Source organism: Telopea speciosissima, chromosome 2, assembly GCF_018873765.1.
Source record: "Telopea speciosissima isolate NSW1024214 ecotype Mountain lineage chromosome 2, Tspe_v1, whole genome shotgun sequence".
Classification (NCBI taxonomy): domain Eukaryota; kingdom Viridiplantae; phylum Streptophyta; class Magnoliopsida; order Proteales; family Proteaceae; genus Telopea; species Telopea speciosissima.
Window position 1 is genome coordinate 82,899,753 of NC_057917.1, and position 21,056 is coordinate 82,920,808.

Consider the following 21,056-nt stretch of genomic DNA (forward strand, 5'->3'; position numbering starts at 1 on the left):
TCCAAGTTGTTCTTTTAACGATTTAAATCTGTGATGTGATGGTAAGCTCTAATACCAAGTGTCAGATACTTGAGCCATACTAAGAAAACTCTAAAGTTGATGGAATACATTAAATTGCCGAGTGAAGGTGGTGGATCATTGCTTAAGGCTTTAGGGTTTCTTTGTTGTTCCATGTCAGAAGTTGGATTCAGGGTTGCCAACCCAAGTTTCATATCTAACTCCACCCTTGCTTTAACTGGGACTTGTGGCATCCTATTTTGGCTTTGCACAACCTAAGCAACAATTGGAAAACCATCTTGCTGGCTATGTGAAGGATTACATAACTGGCGAAGGTCGAAATAGATAACTATTTCAAGGAGTATTCAATTGGGTGTAAATGCAATGGATGCTGGATTAATGGGTCATCAATGTGAATGATGTTTTGTTCTTGGATCTTCCATATCATGCCAGCATTGTTACAAGCCACAGTTGATTTTCATAATCCGTCTGTAATTAGATTCAGATTTTGGCCCAACTATAATTGTCTACATGTTGCCCTTGTTATTTCATTTAATAGAGTTGATGAGTTCTGCATGAAACTGGTTTTTGAACTTGGGGGTTTTATGGACATGCAACTTGGAGTTTATTATAAAAGGGTCTCTTGCCAAGGTCAAGTCTTATTTTTTGTTTTAGATAGTGGGTTGTCGTATGAACTATGAATGCGTTTTGGGGTTTGAGATTCAAGGTCCTTTTATAATTTGGGTTTTATTCTCCAGGCCTTCAAAGATTACCTGAAAAAGAAAAGGTGTACCCAATGCATGAGGCTCCCGCCACCGCAAGGTTTGGGGAGGATCATAATGTATGCAGCCTTGCCTCCACTTTGCAGAGAGGCTGTTTCCAAAGACTCAAACCCTTGACCGCTTGGTCACAGTTGAGCAACATTACCGTTGCACCAAAGTAAACCACAAACAAGCATATTGGCATACTGATTTAAAGACAATGATGCTGAAACTCCAAAACAAATAAATGTCCATTATCATGTAGGTTTTTATACAGCCAATAATAGAAAGAGAATCATAACCAGAAAAAGGTCAAAGATATTTTGATATAATGCTATCACATATTTCAGTCAAGAATGACATTTAAATAAAATATAACCTATCAAAAAGTATAATTTTAAGCAACAGTGGAGAGTAATTTTAGTTGGAGTTCTTAGTCTCCTAATTGTCAATATACTACAAGGTTCTAAACTGTGAACGAAATCATCACAAAAATTTTCAGTTTTCCCAAGAGTTGAAATTGGTAATAAGTTGGGGAAATATTACAGTTTTTTAACAGGGACTGGCATAACCCCATCCTCCGCAAAACTTCAAACCTTTAGGAATATGTATTCCCTTACTGCTGATATCATGCATCAATTTCTATGGATAAAGCTACTAAGGGGAATGCTAGCCAAGCTGGGAGAAACTTCTGGATGTTGAACCACATGACATTTAAAAAGGGCAAAAAGCCCACCCTCCCTCAGGCCATTTACATAATTCTGTACAAATTGTTCTTTTTAAAAACTAAAAACTCACTCTCAAGGCATCTCAACAGATCCATCACAGACTCCTCGGATTCATTGAAATGCTTTGTAATATCAGAAAGAGCAACCTGCAAAGATATACAAGTTAAACAACCATCAGCATGTTGTCATCTCCACAGAGAACCTAAAAAAGATATACCCTATGATATATGATTCCCTGATCTTGCAGAAATTTTTTTACCCCACTGACCCCATCATGGTTCGTAAGCCACTCCAAGACACTGCCTTTTGTTGCTTCCACTGCTATTTTGCTTCCTTCTTCCGGTACATCAGTTTTCTGGAACTTCCACGTAGGAATTTGAACATCATCGAGTCGTGGTTGCTTTATGCCAGCAAGTATCTTAGGGCTGCTTACTGTGTGGGGGCAGAGAGCGTTTCCATTTAAGGTAGAATTAGCTCCCATATCGTAAATTGATGCTTCGGACAAATGAGGGCCTTCTGGATGGTTTTCGCAGTTGAGGTTTTGCAACGATTCTGATGTCCTAGGGTGTACTTCACATGATTTTGAGGATTGAAGGTCAGACGGAATTACGTCTTTTGATATCCCAAGATCTTGTATTGTCAGACATGCCTTGATGAGAACATAACTTACCTACAAAACAGCACAAAGTTTCCCATTCAAATAGATGTACGGAGAATGCTCAAGTCAATTACAATTTTAAGCATAAGACGTAGAGACCCAATCTCAACTCCTCCCTGTGCTTTATCTATACTAATGTATAAGGCAAGGTGGAGTTCTTACTTTCCCACTTCATATGCGACCTACCTCTCAGGTGAACCAAGTTCATCTTTAATTTTTCCTAAAATTATCCCCGTAATTAACACTAAAGATAATAATGTATGACCATACTGTCACACCGGCCCGATTATTAAGGGCCAAGTGTGGCGGGATGTCTCTGACATCCAACCAATCCCCAAGGATCACAAGTGCAGTACCCTATTTACAATCATTGCTCACAGACACAGTAATCAGAGGTAGCGGAAACAATTTAATTAATAGAGATAACATCATTAGTAAGAGAAGTCTAAGTGATATTTCATTTATATAAAGGATAAGGCTTGTGATACAACTATACAGTTCTCAAAGGTACCACAGAGTAAAAGTATACAAGAAATTATACTATAACTATATAAAGCATTTATAAAGCATGAAAGAGTGGGGAGGTAGCCTAGATTATCAGGCCAAGATCAGGAGGTTGCGCAATCATCATGTGCGCACGAAGTATCGTGCACTTCAAACTCCAGCGCTGCAAATCCAACATTAGAAGTAACTAAATCACCTGAAAAATAAGGATATCCACAGGGGTGAGCTCTCAACTGAGCCCAGTAAGGGGTGTACAAGCATACAAACACAATAAATCCATGATGCATGTGCTAAACTAACATGTTCCTAGCACAGATTCTAAGTCTCATGGGGTATAAGTACTACTACTAGTGGTAGATGCTAACCTCGGTCCCGGAACTAACCCTTCGGTCACCCGAGCGAAACCATTCTACAACGGTGAGAACCCGCCAGTTCCAGAACTAACACATTGGACCCCGACAGACCCCCAAATGACCAACCCTGCCTGTTTATTCCCACAACGGAATTAGGGACCCGCTAACATGGAACAGAAGATGGCATCCCGGAACTAACACATCGGTCTCTGCCACGGGTTGTCCAACACCTTTCCCCCTGTTGGTAAGGGGCGCAGTACTGGGTAATGAATATCAACCTAGCTTAGTGCAGTCTAAACATGATGAGGCAAGTATGATCTGAGTTATAAATTACCGAATTCCATCATCATAAATTCACATCATATAAATAATCAATGCAAATGCAATGCAGTATGTCTTTGTGCAACCTATTTTACATGAAGTCTAATGCATTAAATAAAAGCTAGAAAACTACATGCTCCAGGTATAGAGGTAATGATGCATGAACATGGCATTCAGCATAAAGTTGAAATTAATGTGATAAACAAGCAGGAAATTAAGGTCGAATCCCCTTACCTGAGATAGTCGATAAACCTAGTCAGTTAGAAACCCAAAAGGCCAAGTAATCCTCACAAAAAATGGAGTAAAACAGTCCTAAATAAACATCAAAACATCATATATCAGTGAGGGTAACAGTCTAGGTCAAACCCTGAGGAATCAGTCCAACAATCACACAAAAAGGGGCAGCCGGATGCAGACTTCTAGTGAGCCGGTCGACCGCCCCTAGGCCTGCAACATCATCCGGGTCAATGTCCGAATTTGGGGGTTTTTCCTATTTTTGGGCAGATCCTTACATGCAAGGGTAAATCTTGGTGTTTTAACACCATATTAAGGTGGGTCTACCTACATAGGGGTTCAATTTCATAAACAACTTCCTAATTTTGATAATTTCAAGAATTAAACCTACTTAACTAGATTAGGGTTTATGAAATACTATTAAAAACAACAATACAACCTGCAGACTTGATGAATTACTGAATTTCAGGTCTCATAGGGACAGAAATTGTTTCCAATTAGTCCAAACATGCTCAATCTCTAAATCCCATGCTTGGTCTTCAAGCTTTAATGGTAGAACTTCCTAATAGATGAACTAGAGATGGAGAAGAAGTGAAATAAAGAGGGAGACAGCAAGTATTCAAGGCTTACCTTAATATAGGAGCAGGAAACAAGGTACATCAGCCTTCTAATGGAGTCTCTAAGTCCAATTTCAGAAGTAGAAGGTAGGTTGTAGGGTTCTTCTTCTTCTTTTCCTTTCTTCTCTATTTTTCCTTCTTGCTTTCTGGTTCTTCCAAGAGAGAATTCGTTTCTCTCAGCCCCTTTAGTTTGTTGTGATTGTAATAGTAAAGAGAAGGTATATATATATATATATATATATATGGTAATGGCATTTAAGCACTAAAGGGCATTTCAGTCTTTTTGACGAAAATTAGATTTAAATCAATTTCTATAACAGTTTATATATCTGAAATTTGTATTTAATACACTATTCTATTCATAATTCGATGCCGGGCGACATTAAAGGTTATCCGAATACGGGTAACTATTGGGGACAGCATTGCCTACTGGGAAAGTGGGTCCCACATGGTCAATTTTAATAAAATATCCCTGAATTTCTATTTGGTCGTACACACAATATGTATAAATTCATTTAAAATAATACTTACAATGTTTTAATTTAAGGAAAGGCTCTGCATAGCCATCAATCCAGCATGCCAAGCTTATGTGTTGTCTTCCGTTAGACACCTCAGACTCATTTAAGGCCACAGTAGTTGGCTGATCGGAATGCCTTTAAAGACAAGTCATGAGATAGGTCTGAATTTCTTAATCAAGACGGGCCACAACTTAGAGGCTAGCATGGCCAAATATTGAATCAGAACCTGAAATCACACAGGTTCTAAAAGTTCAAATTTATTCGGAAATTTGACCGGGTTTCACACATACAACATAATTAAATAAACCTCAATAATAGCCATTTTCCTACTTTCTCGATAGATCCCTTGTTTACCAAATCTGCCCCTTCCATCCAATCAAAAGTTCCCTTATGTGTTAAACACCTTCCCCAACAAAACTACCCCTCCCTCTCCAAAACCACCATTTGAATCCCTCTTTTGCTCCCTACCCCTCTTCCTCTCTCTCCACATCCCTAATAATTCTCTTCACCTCTTTAATCCCATATTTTTTTAAAATGCTTCCGATATTGCTTTCCCTAGCCACTCCCCCATGTCAAATCTCTCCCCTGCACCCTCTTCTACCACCTAACACCTTCAATGGCCTCTATTCATCAAGAGGTTTCACCACTACCATGCTCCATCCTTCCATCCAGCAAGGATACAAGAAAAAGTGTGTGTGTGTGGGGGGGGGGGCAAAATATGGAGGAAATAGAGAACAAAGAGAACTAAAACAATTTTGGTCTCTCCCTCTCCACCCCCCGGTTCTCTCCCCTTTGTAGACAGTTGCTCAATTTAGTTTTCTATGAGCCCCCTTGACATTTTTTCAATCTCAGCTTTTTCCTGTTGAAGACTGCACTAGATTAGTAAGTAGGCAGATACCTTTTGGGGTGGGGTGAGGAGGGGGGGGGGTTGTCACCTCTAGGAGTAGCCTGTAACCTGTGGATCGTGTTTCCCCAGTTGGCAGTGGTGCTTAGCATTTGCCACGAGTAAAGGGCAGGTTAGTACTGCATAACTTAATTGTATGCTTGGCATGGGCATGGGATAGGTGTTTCCATGCCCCTTGAGTCTGCAATATGTAGGACAGTTGCTGGGATTCTCTCAAAGTGTTAAATAGATAGAGAGTGCAACAACTTTATAACAACTTGATATAATCCTCATTTGGATTTTTGAAGGGTCCATGTTTCTTTTAAGGTAAAGTCGAACATTCTTCCGGACGAGAGAGGGGTGTCCAGAACATTGAGGCCAAGCATTTCGTGAATGAAAACTAGGTCAGTTGTTAATGTTTCAGAGTGGACAACTAACGTTTCCCCATAGGATTGGCAAAGACAGGAACAGCTTAAAAGTAGGCGGCAGCAACAAGCAAGTTCACTCATGTGGCTGGGCAGACTACCCGGAGCCTTTGGAGGCTTAATGGTGGAATTCTACATATAATGGCATTATTAGTGGGGTTGTCTTCATAAAGGCATGCCTTGGGCAATGGAGAGCAAAGGTCTCAAAGGGAAAGTCAGCTGCAAACTTGTAACTGTGACAAAACAGGATGGCTGAGTCTGTTAACAATTGGGATACACTCTCAACTCTCAAGAGGCTTTGAACTCAAAAGATCTCTTTCTCCAATTGCCATGATGCTTACCAATCAATTAAGTGATGATTGGTAACCCCTCAACCAGAATCATTCTTCATGATGTCCCCTTAAACACTTGAGTATTGAAGTGATCATGCTGATCATCCATGAATTGTTTCTCTGTGGTGGATGCAAATATGAACCTCAAACCAGAGAAAGAATGACTTCTCTGAAATTGAAGCCCAGGCAATGAAACTACAAAAGAAATGATTTTCATCAAATAGAAAGAATTACACAAAACAGGAATAAGTTACTGTAAAGAAATAGAACTCACATGCTCTGGTAATTCATTTTTTATAGGATTCAACTTTTCTCTTGACCCAACTTTTGATATAGCATCCTGAATTTCTAAGTATAGCATTTGAGTCAGCCCTATTTCCACACAGAATCTGGTCCAATTGATTTCGAATCCTTCCTGAGCAGCGTCAAGAAGATAACCTATAATTGTTTGTTCTTTTATTGGAGCCGGTCTTCCAGGAGCATTCTACATAGCAAAATGAATAACAAAAATAAAACTGATGTCAAGAATATGTAAAATTGAGAAAACAACAATATATGCTTGCAACTATTAAAAGTCTTACAGCTATCTCCTGAAAACAGAGATCATTTTCATTCCACATTTTCCAAGCTTCAAATTTTGCTGGTGTTAATTTTCTCTGGCAGTTTGGGACAGGATACACCTTTTCTCTGATAGTGGCTTGTACGCTTGCCTTCCCATCCAAAGAGAGGTCCAGCCCTTGTGACAAATGACGGATATTTTCGAGAATATAATCCCCATAAATTGTCAAAAAGTGCTGCACCATGCATCAAAACAATTAGTTGGGTGTGAAGTATAATGCTAATAGATGCCCTTGTTTAGACAAACCAGTCTCAAGTTTACAATCCTATTATAGAATGCTGTTAAACAGTACTAATGTGCACTATAAAATAAAAGTACAATCAAGGGAAACTGTTACTGAAGTCCACCCCCTAACACCCAGACGGACAGCTCTCTCTCTCTCTCTCTCTATACAGTCAAGGGAAAGCATAACTGAAGTTTGCTTCCCAACACCCAATGGAGATCTACCCCATCCCAAAAATTAGTCACTGGAAAGCATAACTGGAGTCAGCTCCCCAGCACCCATATGCATAATTCGAAATATTGCTAATTTTGGTAATTTCGACATGTCCGAGACGAAAGTCAAGAAACAGGAGGTGAAACCCAGAATCAGCACTGTTTCGCCGAAATTTCGCTTATTTCGTTTCGGTACTTCAGTCATTTCGGTCTAAAAAATGCGCTGTTTCATTGAAATTTAGGTCATTCGTTTCGGTTTCGGCCGTCTGCCCCCTGAAATGGCCAAGCGAAACTCATGGGGAAAAAAATACACTGTTCCGGCAAAAGTTCGCCAAAATTTTGGTATTTCACTCATCTTGGTCTGATCGAAACGGCGAAACGAAATGAGTTTTCAAACCTTGCCCATATGAACATCTCTCTCTCCTCAATTACAGTCAAAGGAAAGCATAACTGAGGTTCTGCCCCCCAACACTGACGTGGGCATCTCCCTCTTCCCCCCCACCCCCCAAAAAAAAAAAATTTACAGTCAATGGAAAGCATAACGGAAGTCTTCGCTCCAACATCCATAATGGTATCTCTCCCTCTCTCTCTACCCATCTAAATAGTGCATGTGTGGATTGTGATTCAAGTGGTGTATATCACTTGTTTCTTCTTTTGTAACATCAATCAGAAGTTGATAATTGCCACATGGAAAGAGGGTGACCTCGAGGCATCTGTCGATGTTTGGGCAGTCACCCATGCTGTCACATGTCAGAATGGGGTAGGAGAAGACCAAACCTGTTCTGTCTCACCAGACCTGGCTTGTAGACTATTTACAGATCACAAATTTTGATACGAATCAGAAATGTGCTAATAACTTCACCTCTCTCACACTCTTTCGTATACAGTACAATGTCATAATTACATATTATCTGATTAAAATAAATCATATAACTTCCAAACTAAATTATTAGCTACCTCTCACAGAAAATGCGATTTTTTCCCTGAAACTTCTATGAGCCTAAATGTGTGGAACATATAATTTCATTTCAATAATGACAGATTACCTGGTTGACACCATCTATGTTTGCTAGCCTAGCTTTACTAGATGGCCTTGTGCTTGCAATATTTTGAATTGTTTGATCACTGCAAATAGCGTATCTGCAAAACAGAAACAAAAAGTAGGAACTTGTTCTAATATATTGATGCAATATAATTTTTGAAATTTTAGTAGGTAACATGATCAACATAAACATGCATCAAGAGTAACTTACGGAGCTGTTCCGGAGCGTCTAGCAAGCTTCATTCTCATGTCTAAAAGCATGCGGAAGAGCTTTGCCTCAGCCTGAAATAGGAGATAATGCCCCCCCCCACCCCAAGATGTGTTTTCACATGTGCACACCCATGTAAGACGAAACATACAAGTTAAGAAAACAGTTAAAAATTTAATGGTAAGGCATGAAAAAGGAAATACATACAACTACTAACGATTAACGATATTTACTACTATAAAAACTATTCAACTACTTTGCAAACAAAACTCCTGATAATACTAAGAAACAAAGTACAAAGGAGATAGCAAATGGTCCAAACAAACAATAACAACAACACAGCCTTATCCCAACTAAATGGGGTCGGCTAAACAAAGCATAAGACAAATATCTCATTGAGTTGAGCAAACAGCAGGAAAGAAGATTATCCATTTTTTCTTCAGGAGAAAATTAAATTCTTTCCACAGCAAGCTAGAAGACTCATAAAGTTCTGCCTAAAAAGAACTACAGGTAGATTATTCAGAATGCACAACCATGTTAACTGGGGCTTATTGGACTTCATGTTATTGAGGATGGACTTAGAATATAGTGGTGCAAATAGATAACAGGTCGTATTCACGAGCTTCCATCTCTATTATAGTGGATGGAGCCCCGCATGGTCATTTATGCAGTTCTAGAGAAATCAGAAAAGGAGATCTCTTTCTTCAATCCTCTTAGTGTGTTACTTTAAGCACTTCGTCATTGTCATGAATATATGGATCACATTCTCATATTCCTTGATGCTTTGCCTGAGCTGTGGTCAACATCCATGTGCTTCCAAGTTGATTAATCCATTATTGAGACCAGAGATAATGAGGATGGTCCTCCATCCTTGTCTGCAAATTTGGAGATGTTAATTGCTTCTTTCCCTATCACAGATATTATTTTCTTTCGAGTGGCCTCTGATATCAAAGAACGTTTGATTTAAGAAGAGATTGGCTCATTATAGTGTTCACTCTCTGGGGTCTAAACAAATATAAAAAAAATGATTGGTTTAAAAAGAGACTGGCTCCTTATAAGAGGGGAAACACACCAGAAAAGCAAGTTTTTTAACCGCAAAATGAAGAATGCTAAGTTAGAAGGCTATACAGCAACATAAACAGAAGGGAAACAAAACTCTAAGTAATGTTTCAAATGAAAAGTTGGAAACCGACATGGGGAAATGGATTAATTTTCTTTTTACACTGAACACATTGCACACGCAGCATTCAACACTGAATTATGAAAGTTTTGTTTAAAATAATTATTAACATAAATAACTACTTAAGCGGCAAAGAAAACCCATGAAAACTTACCCAGTTAATCTATTTATCCAGAAACAATAAGAGATTGAGATACTAAGGATTACTATTTAAATGCCGAACCAGTAACTCTCAGTTATGTATGACCAACCTCAGAAAATCCTTTCCATTCTGGACCAGACAAATTTTGGAGGTCCCATGCAGGTTTGTCAGATCCACTCATATGTTCCTCTCCCTCAACCATTTCGGAAGTCACTGCCAAAACTAGTGGTTGTTGCCGATCAGGGGTAGCAGTTTTAAGAAACTGCACACCTTTTTCGCTGACACTAATGCAGACCAAAACAATCCTTTATCATATTGTTCTATAGTTACAACAAAATAATAATCTACAACAGAAGAAAGTCCTTCCTCGTAGGCATGGCATAAAAATGATCAGGAAGCAATAAATATAGTTATAAACTCTATAACTAAGCATGACAAGACAGAAATTTACCTCACATATTTATATATATCACTAAAAGTTTCTGTCAAATAACCTGCAAAAGATGCAGTTGTAATCAGCAACCATCTTATCATGAGATCTACAGCATCATTGAAAATAAAAATAAAATGTTGCCAACTATCAGTAACACATGTAAATCTGACAAAAGTAACTAAATTTGGGCCAAGAGGATGAAAAAAAATAAAAGGAAAACAAAAGGAAAGATTATAAAATAGTGGTCACAGTACAGGTTAAAAATAGCATACTACCATCATACAGATTGTTATGAATGTCCTTTTATGTCGAAATTTCTGTAACACTAGTTTATTATGGAATGTGCAAATTGTACCACCTCTTCAGCAGTTCACCCAAGATAAAGTGATAATTAACCTTGGTTCAAAGCCTGAACTGCAAAGTGAATCAGTTTCCCCTTTATATTTAGTAGTTGGAGCTTTCTGAGTCAGCTTCCTTATGTGCAAGTTGTCATCATCTCTTTGGCATTCAAACCTGATTTTATGGTTTGGCAGCAGAAACTGACTGAACTATGGGCTCCAGCCTTGCCAAAGGAAACAAATGGAAAGGGCAGGACCAGTCCTACCGCCGGTCCATTCCAACCTTAGGACCGGTGATCAAACCAGTACTCGCAGCTGCAAACCTTCAGCAAAGGACCGGCTGCTTCATCCTCTGCTACCTTGTACGAGGCTCTGATTGCTCCAGACCTCGATAACCTTAACTCTTCAGCCCCCCCCGTTAAGTCGCTATCCTCTACTTGTCCCTGCGACATGCTGCTTGTCATCCGTAATTTCGTTAACTCTGCCTTTTGCTGCAACTGCTCCTCCATCGTTTCTATCAATTCCTCCCTCTGCTTCTCTAATTCGAGGATTGCAATGCACCCTTCTTCTCTGCCACCATTGTTACCGCTTCCAGATATTTCTTTTGGAGTGGGGCCCACTACTATTATGGTTTCAGATGTTCATGTGAGGAATTAAAAGATTCTCCATTCTGGTCCTATTACTTCGGCCCATTTTTAAACTGGGTTTCCACATGGTTCCATTGAGGCCCACTCTTCTCCGCTTCAACCGGTACTGACCCATTGCACCTTTGTTCTCTCGAGTTTGAATTTGAGTGCAACTGTTGGGCAATCAACCCCTTCCTCTCCGTCTTCTCTGCCCGTATTGAACCTGTAAGCTCTCTCACTCATTCTACTCTGCCACTGTTGGCTTATCTTGAACCTCAGGTCCCCTCTATCCTAGTCCGCTCTTATCATTGGCGCCATAAGAGTATCCCATCTCTAACTCGCCATCCCTCTTCTAGCCTTGAGAGGGCTTTGTTGCACTCCCACCATCCTGCTCAATGAACTAGGGCCTCTTCTAGAACACTCGAGGGCTCAATTCCTTGGCCAATCAATTGGAAGTTCGGTCCCGTATCAAGCTCCTCTATGTGGCTTTTTGTTGTCTCATTGAAACCAAGGTCAAAGAAGAAAATGTTTCCCACATTGCCTCAGCAATAGCTCCCAATTGGTCTGTTTGTTCTACATATTCTCATAACCCTAATGGTCACATATGGCTGCTCTGGAACCCCTTTAAAATCCTGCTTTAGCTACTCTCTTCCTCCTCACAATTGCTTCACATTAAGCTTTCTGATGCCCAAGGAATAACTCTTTCTTCTTCACTGCCATTTATGCTTCCAACTGTGCTTTCAAGGAGGTTATTCTTTGGGGCGACCTCCGCTGTATTGCTCCTCAAGTGGGGACCATTCCTTGGGGGAGACTTCAATGTTGTTCGATTTGGTCATAAAAAATAGGGGGGTGGTTATCTGATACCTCTTCTGTGGAAGCCTATAATGATTATCATGATGATATCGTTGTGAATGATTTAAGATGGCCTGATTTGAAATTCACGTGGCACAATAGAAGAAGTAGGGACTCTAGGATAGCATGCAAACTGGATAGAATCCTGGTCAATGAAGCCTGGCTAACTGCTTTCCCTTCATCTCAAGCCACCTTTGAAACCCCAGGTATCTCGGACCACAGCCCCAGTTCTGTCCTTATCCAACCTTATATTTCCTTTGGCCCAGAGCAGTTCAAAGGCTTTGATATGTGGTCCTTTGACCCTGCCTTCACCCATCAGTTATCAAATCCTCTTGGGATAAACCTGTCCATGCTTCCTCCACCCCTCTTATATCCTTTGCTAGAAAGCTTCAGAATATTAAGAGAGCCCTCAAATTTTGGAATTCTGATTCCTATGAAAATATCTCTTCTTTGGTTGCTGATAGTGGGTCTGAACTAAGGGTGTCAATCGGTAAGGTACCGAAGCCAAACACCCCATACCGATACCGTTCCATACCGAATACGGTACCATTTTTCTATACCGATATTGTATGGTACGGTATCGGTTTGGTATATGGTATGGTATATGGTATTTGTTATACGGTTCTTATATTATATAAATAAATTAGTATATGAAATATATTGATATAGATTCATCATCAAATAGGGCTTATTTCTTTAGAAATAGGCCTAGGGTTGGGTTATATACATGTTGGGCCTTTGTTCCCAAGGGTTTTCTATGTATTAGGCACTTTAATGAGCCTAAATTAGGGGTACAGAGGTTGCATACGGGATTAGCCCAATACTTGTTTATTTTTATGTTTTCTAATTGAACCGGTTCAAATTGGTTGCATCCAATTTGTTCAATTTAAGTGATCATGTGACTTGGTTAAGTGGTCATGTGATGTAAGTTGGGCTGGATTAGGACTCTATAAGTCCAGCCATGTTTTGAGTCTATTTCCTTTAGTATTTTAGTTTCCTAGTCAATTTAAATTACCTAATACGTTAGGGATAGGATTAGGCCATTCCTTTTTAGTGTCTAAGTCTATTTTTGAGTCTTCTATATAAGTTTGTAAGGGAGGCCAGCATTGGGTACGAATTTGATTAATGAAAAGCTTTTGTTTGCTGCTGCTGCCCTGCTTTGTTGAGTGTTGCTCCTTATGAGTGTGCATCCTTGTGGTTTTATCAAGGTGGAAAGGGACTGGTGGAATCCGGTTGACTCTTTACGCCGTGACGGCTGGGAGGATCTTCTTCAAATTTGAAGGTGGCTTTATCCTCCACAACTGTCGAAGCTTGCTGCCAGTGGAATCTCCAGTAAGTTTGATGCCAAAATTCTTCTTCTAATCCTCTAATCCTTTCCCCCAATTGATCCCCTTTATTTTTTGTTTGAATCCCATAAACCCTAACTCCATTAAAGCCCAAAACCTGCAACTCAATTCTGTCCAGAATTGCAGAATTTCAAAACTCATCCAAACCCTAACCTTTTTATACCATATTGACCCCCTAGACCTGCCCATTAATACCCTATAAACCTCTTTCCCAATATCCAACCCAAACCCTAGGAATTGACCTAAATCCTAGTGCTGTCCATTCGAACCAGCAGCCCCTTTTGTTATTTGATCCGGTTGTTTGGCTCCTAGTAGGTCTCCTACCTATCTAGGACTACATTAATATTATATTTAGTATGTTATATTCTTATACATATAAATTATTATATATGTTTAGTATATATTATGATAATATGGTACAACACCGGTATTTGGTAATTCGGTACGGTATCAGTATGTACCGTCGGTATCAACTTCCATACCGATACCATACCATACCGAGTACTGCACCATTTTCCGATATCGTTACTATTCGGTACGGTACCGGCTCGGTAAACAGTTTCGGTACCGAATTGACACCCTTAGTTTGAAATCTCTGATATTCAGATTAGGTTTCAATCTGACACGCTCAATGCCCTTCTAGCTGAAGAAGAGAAGTAAATCCCTTTGAACCTCCCTTTGTTCGTTCCTCAAGAGGAGAGCTTCTTAAGACAGAAGCTAGAGTTAGATGGTTGGAGCTTGGCGATGCTAATACTACATACTTCCATAAATCCATAAAAGCCAAAACCAACACCAACATTATCCCATTGCTCAGACCTCCGAATGGCTCCCTCCTTACTATGTTTGATGGTATTAAAGCCGAGGTAGTTGGATACTTCAAGTAGTTGTTTCGCCCTTCTATCAGTGCCTCTTCAAACTCTCTCCTTGATGGCCGGCTCAACAAATTCATCCCCATCTCCCTCTTCAGTTCTGTTCAGGGTATCCCTTCTGAAGATGAGATCATGACGGATGTTCTCTCCCATATGGCTAATAGAGCCCTTGGCTCCAATGGGTTTAGTATGGGCTTCTTCTCCTCTTAATGGGATATTATCAAAGCGGCCTCATTAAAGCCCTTCAGAGCTTCTTCTTCATCACGTCCCAGATCAAAAGTATCAACCAAACCTTCATCACATCCCAAAGAAAGTGTCTCTTCCATGTTAGACTTCAGACTCATCTCCTTATGCGACATCTTATACAAGTTCATTGTTAAAGTGCTTGCCAACTGGATTTAGCTGGTTGTGAACTCCCTTGTTGGTGATAAGTGGTAACCAATCGACCTTCATTGTTGGTAAAAGTATATCCAACAACATCCTCCTATTTAATGAGTTGGTTTGTGGTTTTGAGAGAAAAGGGCAACCTCCTACTGCCCTTACGAAGATAGACATCCACAAAGCCTTCAATTTCTTGAGATGGGATTCCTTCCAGTGTTTGTTCATTGGGTTTACAATTGCATCTCCACTCCTCCGTTCTCAATGCTTGTCAACAGCAGTCCGATAGGTCTTTTTCACCTCTTTGGTTGATATTAGGTAAGGCTGCCCTTTGTCTCCCCTTTATTTTCACCCTTGCCTTGGAAGTGCTTTCCAGAGAGATTCAGTGCAAGACGGACAGCTTCTCATCTCCCTCATGTCCAAGTGTAAGAATCTCAAGATGTCTCACATGACCTTTGCTGAAGATCTAATGATTTTCTCCATGGAATGTGTCGTTTTAAATGAGACAATTATGTATTGTGTTTGAATTTCTTTGAAAGAGTATCTGGCCTTCGGACTAACCCCCAAAATCCTTATTGTTTTTGGCGGGCCTCTCTGATGCAGATATGGATATATTACAAGAGAAGACTGCCTTCTCACTTGGTCGCCTTCTTATCAAATATTTGGGGCTGCCCCTTATCTCTGCCAGTCTCACTTCTCATCACTGCACTCCCATTTTAGATCTTTTGCGCAAGAGGCTCCAACTTTGGAAGGTCCAAAGGGTAAGGTCTTCTCTTATACAGGGAGTTTAGAATTGATTCGATCCATTCTTTAATCATCTTACCTTTATTGGTCTGGTATCTTTGCCCTTCCTCAGGCTACTATCACGGGTCTGGAATCTCTTATGTGCTCCTTTCTCTGGAAAGGCTCAGACGCTTATAGATTTCTCCATCCTATCAGTTGGGTCTCGGTATGTCTCCTTGGAGAGGAAAGGGGTCTTGGGTTGAGAAGAATCAAAGAGGTCAACATGGCTGACATCCTCAAATTGATTTCTTGCAAATCTCATATACTTGGGCAGCATTCGCAACATGCCCATAAGTCTCCTTGGCAGCACTCCAGATCTGATGAGCTGTCTCCAGAAGCATGAAATTGTCGGACAGATCTGGTTGTTTAGATTGCAGCAGGTAAGACATCACCATGGCATCATTCGACAACCACTTCTCTTGCGGAGACCCAGCTGTAGGTGGCATAGGGTTGGTCCCAAGGATATGGCCAGTCAGCCCTCGACTACCAATGGTCAAATAGGTGGTCCGAGACCACTTGAGATAGTTGGAACCATCAAGCTTGATTGGAGCTGAAAAAGGAAGGAGGTTTGTCCGGGGTTGCCCATCTTGCCCAGAGGTTGCAGAAGAGACATCTGAGCCTGTCATCATAGTTGTCACGGCGTCACGGGGATCCAAGTCGGTGGAGGGGTGTCGCGTCGATATATCAACATGTTGCCCGCCATGGCGAGCATATCGACCATGTTTTATTTTTTATTTTCTCTATTTTTAATGTGTTAATAGATGTATACTCAAGCCATGTTTTATTTTTTCTCTATTGTTTCTCAAGTTTTAAGAAGAAAATTCAGAAATCAAAGACGAAATCAAAAGAAATCGAAGAGGGAAAGAAGACAGGAAGAAGAAATCGAAGAGGGAAAGAAGAAATCGAAAGAAATTGAAGAGGGAAAGAAGAAATCGAAGAGGGAAGAAGAAATCGAAGACAGGAAGAAGAAATCAAAGAAGGACGCCATGGCGTAGGTCGCCATGCAACCCTCTCCAGTACCAGGTCGCCATGGCGACGCCATGACAACTATGCCTGTCATTGAAGCAGCCCAACAAGGAAGGAAGACCCACTCAACCAAGAGAAACCAGAAACCTTAAGGTCGATAAGGGAGATAATCGATCTCAAGAGGTAATTTATCAAACACCTGGTAGGCACTCTTGAAAAAACACAGAATCTGAGGCTGAAATTAAGGTCGAAGATTGCTCTTGATGGTAGTAAGCAACTCCGAAAGAATCAGCACCAACAAGAAGTTCAGCTGCTCTAATCAAGAAAAGCCGATTAGAGTTAAGGTTTTGAAAAAAAACTGAAAAAAGCTGAAAAAGAGGATCGATTAGGGTAGGATCTTCAAGGGAGAATGGAAATAAGTGATGGCTGCTGATTAGCATTGAAGGGAGATCTCGAATGCAAAGGGATCTCCTCCAAATCAACAAGCAAAAAAAGAAGCCCAAACCCAAAAGTCGATAAATCTCAGAGTTTTTAAAAAACCTGAAAAAAAGTGATCGATTGGAATAAGGGGCTGATCAGAAGGGTTTGAAGGATGGATAGATGCTGCAAATGTGTTGCAGGTGAAGATCCAATAAAGGGAAGAAGGGCCTATAAGAGAAAGTAGGCTAAATCTTCAAGGATTTGGAACTCTTCAGAACCGCAGGGAAGGAGGCAGCATCTATCGAACAGAGAAAAGTGTCAAAACATAAGAGAAAAAAGGAGGTAGGGTTGAGGGCAGCAACTAGATCGTAAGATCACCTCATTAGTGCTGCCCTAAGGTGAAGGATGGAAACCAAGAGAAGAAGGAGAGAAGGGATTGAAGGTAGAAGAAAGGGAAAAGAGACGGGAAGAGAAGAGATGGAGGGTTTGGGAGATTGGATCAGAATAGGGTTAGCTCTGATACCATGTTAGCTAAACTGAGAATAAAAGAATGAGAGAATGACTTGAGTGAGTTGTGACTCTCCTCAATCCCTCTATATAGATTTCATTAATTAGGACAGAATTACAAGTATACCCTCCATAGCCAACTATGATAGCTAAGGAGAGATATAAAGAAACAAAATAACAAAGGAAATGCCCAAAGTACCCTTATCGGGTTACATAACTTAACAGAATCTTATAATCAGATTAGAAGAAAGAAAAGAAGCGGAGAAAAAAACCACGCAAGCTCCAAAGGTGGGAGAGAACTTGCGGCTAGAACAGAATGTTCTACCGCAGGTCTGTCCCTCGACATTACATAGACCTCATGAACTAATAGAAAAAGAAAAAGAAAGACTAAACTGCCCCTAGCTCTTGACGCTAATACTTCAACATCCTCCAAGGAAGGTTGATGGATAGAAAATCTCCTCCAAATGTTGTTCTTGAGCATCAAATCCAAGTGTTCCAAACTTTTTTTTGGTATAATTTGGAGCTGTTTTCTTCACAAATTGGCAAAACCAGTCAAATTTACCGAGAAAAGTCGAAACATTGTATTTATATAACTGACTTTGTGACATTTCGGTGAGATACCGAAAGTTTGGCCAAGAAAATGAATTCTTCTTATTTTGCATTCTATCTCGACTCAACTCTTGTCAACACCAAGACAATTGCCGAGATCTCGCGAGACCTCGAACCATGTTTACAAGTCCATGCCTCCCCCTGTATAGGCAGGGCTTTGTAAGTTGTAATTTGTTCTTTTCGACCTTTTTCTTGGGGTGACATCTATATGGAAAAAGAACACTAACCGGTCACGTGGTTCCTAGGCCCAGACACTGAAGTGCACTAAAAGACCGTTCAGCCCCCAGTGAAATCGAAATTCCCATCCAAATCAATGCCTCTGTGTGCACTCTCATTGGCCCCGTGCTAGTGCAGGCGCTACACGACAGTTTAGTGTTCACTTGCCATATATATATATATATTATATACATGTATATATGTATACGTAAGCGAGTCAAAACCAAACCGAAACCGAATACTGAACCTGAAACCGAGCCGAATAAATTCGGTTTGGTTTCAATTCTGGTATATGAGCATTTAATTTGGTTCGGTTCGGTTCGGTTTCAGTTAAAAGACCATCAGTTTGAACCGAAACCGAACCGAATACCACACTTAAATTCAAAACTCTGTATCTTTTCGAACCGAATACCACACTTAAATCCAAAACTCTGTATCTTTTTTTATTTATTTATTTATTTTTATGGTATTGCCTTACCTTTTGAAACTATAATTTTGATGTGTTTCTCTGACTTTATTGATAGGTAAGCTGAAAGATGAGATCTGAAAGTGGAGAACTCACTTGAGATTCTTATTTATTTATTAATATTTCTGGTTCCTTTATAAGGTTTTGTGAGCATTTTATTTATACAAATGGAGTTTCTTGAGAACACAGCAAGGTAACAATAATTGACAGCCTAGCAGAATGGAACCATATTGGAGAACCGAATTAGACCCGTATTGGAAAACCGAATTGGAACCGTAACGGAACCAAACCGAGCAGGTTCAGATTCGGTTTCCACTTCCAGAACCGACTCGGTTCTTGGTTCGGTTTCGGATCACACCATCAAGGCATGGAACCGAACCGATTGATACCCTTATGTATACATATATACATATATATAAATATATATATATATAAAGGGGACTGTTGGAACTAGGTCAAACTTAGGCCAATAAGCACATTGGTAATGCCGGATTCACCAAGGCAAATGCTAGGTTACAGACCATCTAGTGGTTGCCTATAGTGTTGCCTCAGTAGCATTTTGTTATCAAAATACCCAAGTGACTGCCTTGATTGCACTTCAGCCATGTACTCATAAATAAGACCCTTGGGCACTAAAATGAAAAGCAAAAATAAACACCACAAGGGATACTAGTACTCAATTCTTTTCAGTCCCATTTTCAAATGCCCTGGAGCATTGAAGGTGAACCACACATAAGAAAGGACATCTTATTTTGCCTCCAGTTCCACGCCATATGCCCCCCCCCCCCCCCCCCCCCCCCCCCCCCCCCAACCCCAAACCCCCCCCCCCCCCCCCCCCCCCCCCCCCCCCCCCCCCCCCCCCCCCCCCCCCCCCCCCCCCCCCCCCACCAAACAAAAAACCCCCCCCCCCCCCCCCCCCCCCCCCCCCCCCCCCCCCCCCCCCCCCCCCCCCCCCCCCCAAAAAACCAAACCCCCCACCCCCCCCCCCCCCCCCCCCCCCCCCCCCCCCCCCCCCCCCCCCCCCCCCCCCCCCCCCCCCCCCCCCCCCCAACCCCCCCCCCCCCCCCCCCCCCCCCCCCCCCCCCCCCCCCCCCCCCCCCCCCCCCCCCCTCCTCCCCCTCCCCCCCCCCCCCCCCCAAAACCCCCCCCCCAAACCCCCCACCCCCCCCCCCCCCCCCCCCCCCACCCCCCCCCCCCACCCCCCCCCCCCCCCCCCCCCAACCAACCCCCCACCAAAACCAGCAGGGAGAGGCCTGTACAGACATATTGGCATCATCATGTTAACCATAAAGCAGTCACGCACTGGTTACTTTGGTCATACCCATTCCAGTGACGCTCGCGACACCCCCTCCTTACTTTGGTTGTACCCATTCCAATGACGCTCAAGACACTCCCTACCCCGAGCAGTATTAATAGCACTACAAAGGTATTTCTAATATATAGTCATACCTGAGCATATCTTCCAAATCAAACTGCAGGGGAATTTCAAAGGAATCTTATATCTTGTTAGGAAATAATGTCATCAGTCACATACTCATATGTTAGTGTGCTATTATAAAAAAAGCATGATATTTGACAATCAACTCCATGCATCTTTGCTCCATGAAACAAAGGCAAAGGCTTGTGACCACAACATATACTGATGGACAATTTGTGGAAGATAAAGAATTATTGCAAACTCAAACTTTCATAGCCTAATCAAAAGAATCTCCTTTAATTACCATGAGCAATCAACTGATCAGCAAGTGCTTTCCACCAATTAGACGAATGATCTTTCCCTAGCCCATGAAGTGGAAGCTTTTCAAACTGAAAATCCCGAACTTTCTTGGACTACGTAGACACAAACACAAAAACTAGTTGACAATTATTACCAGCAATCCAAAACAATAAATAAACACCAGTTACAAAATATTTCTCCTTTTCTTTTCTGATCAGGACACAATGATATCATTAATACAATGAAGGAATGTTCCAAATAGAAAGGCAAAACAGAAAAAAAGAGAAAACAATTTACAACCAAGACTTTATGCAAGAAACTAAAGAAAAATCAAGATTCCAAAATTAGAGTATCCCACTAAGTTACCAAAAAACGAAGAGTATGCAAGATATAAGAAACCCCTGAATTCCTCTACGTGGAAGCTCAGTCCATAAGAAAATAGCCAACCCTCGAACATACACATGGAAAATGTATTCCCCTGTTCAAAATCCTTCTATTTCTCTCATTTCAAATTCCCCAAAAAAATGCATGCATTAGGCATCTCCATAACATTTGACCTTTGTCCCCAAAAGA

General features: G+C 41.1%; 1 protein-coding gene across 1 annotated transcript in view; it reads right to left on the minus strand.

Moving 5' to 3' along the window:
* Window positions 1-1,454: 1,454 nt before the first annotated feature.
* The window catches only part of LOC122649834 (ATP-dependent DNA helicase RecQ-like), a 65,555-nt gene continuing 45,953 nt past the window's right edge, over window positions 1,455-21,056 (minus strand). Inside the window, exons 12-20 of the mRNA XM_043843080.1 lie at window positions 20,488-20,596; window positions 10,409-10,451; window positions 10,067-10,241; window positions 8,639-8,709; window positions 8,432-8,525; window positions 6,913-7,125; window positions 6,606-6,815; window positions 1,755-2,156; window positions 1,455-1,632 (exon numbers count right to left, since the gene is read on the minus strand). Of these exons, the coding sequence (XP_043699015.1) occupies window positions 1,510-1,632; window positions 1,755-2,156; window positions 6,606-6,815; window positions 6,913-7,125; window positions 8,432-8,525; window positions 8,639-8,709; window positions 10,067-10,241; window positions 10,409-10,451; window positions 20,488-20,596 (1,440 nt within the window). The 3' untranslated portion in view covers window positions 1,455-1,509. The remainder of the gene's footprint in view (window positions 1,633-1,754; window positions 2,157-6,605; window positions 6,816-6,912; window positions 7,126-8,431; window positions 8,526-8,638; window positions 8,710-10,066; window positions 10,242-10,408; window positions 10,452-20,487; window positions 20,597-21,056) is intronic.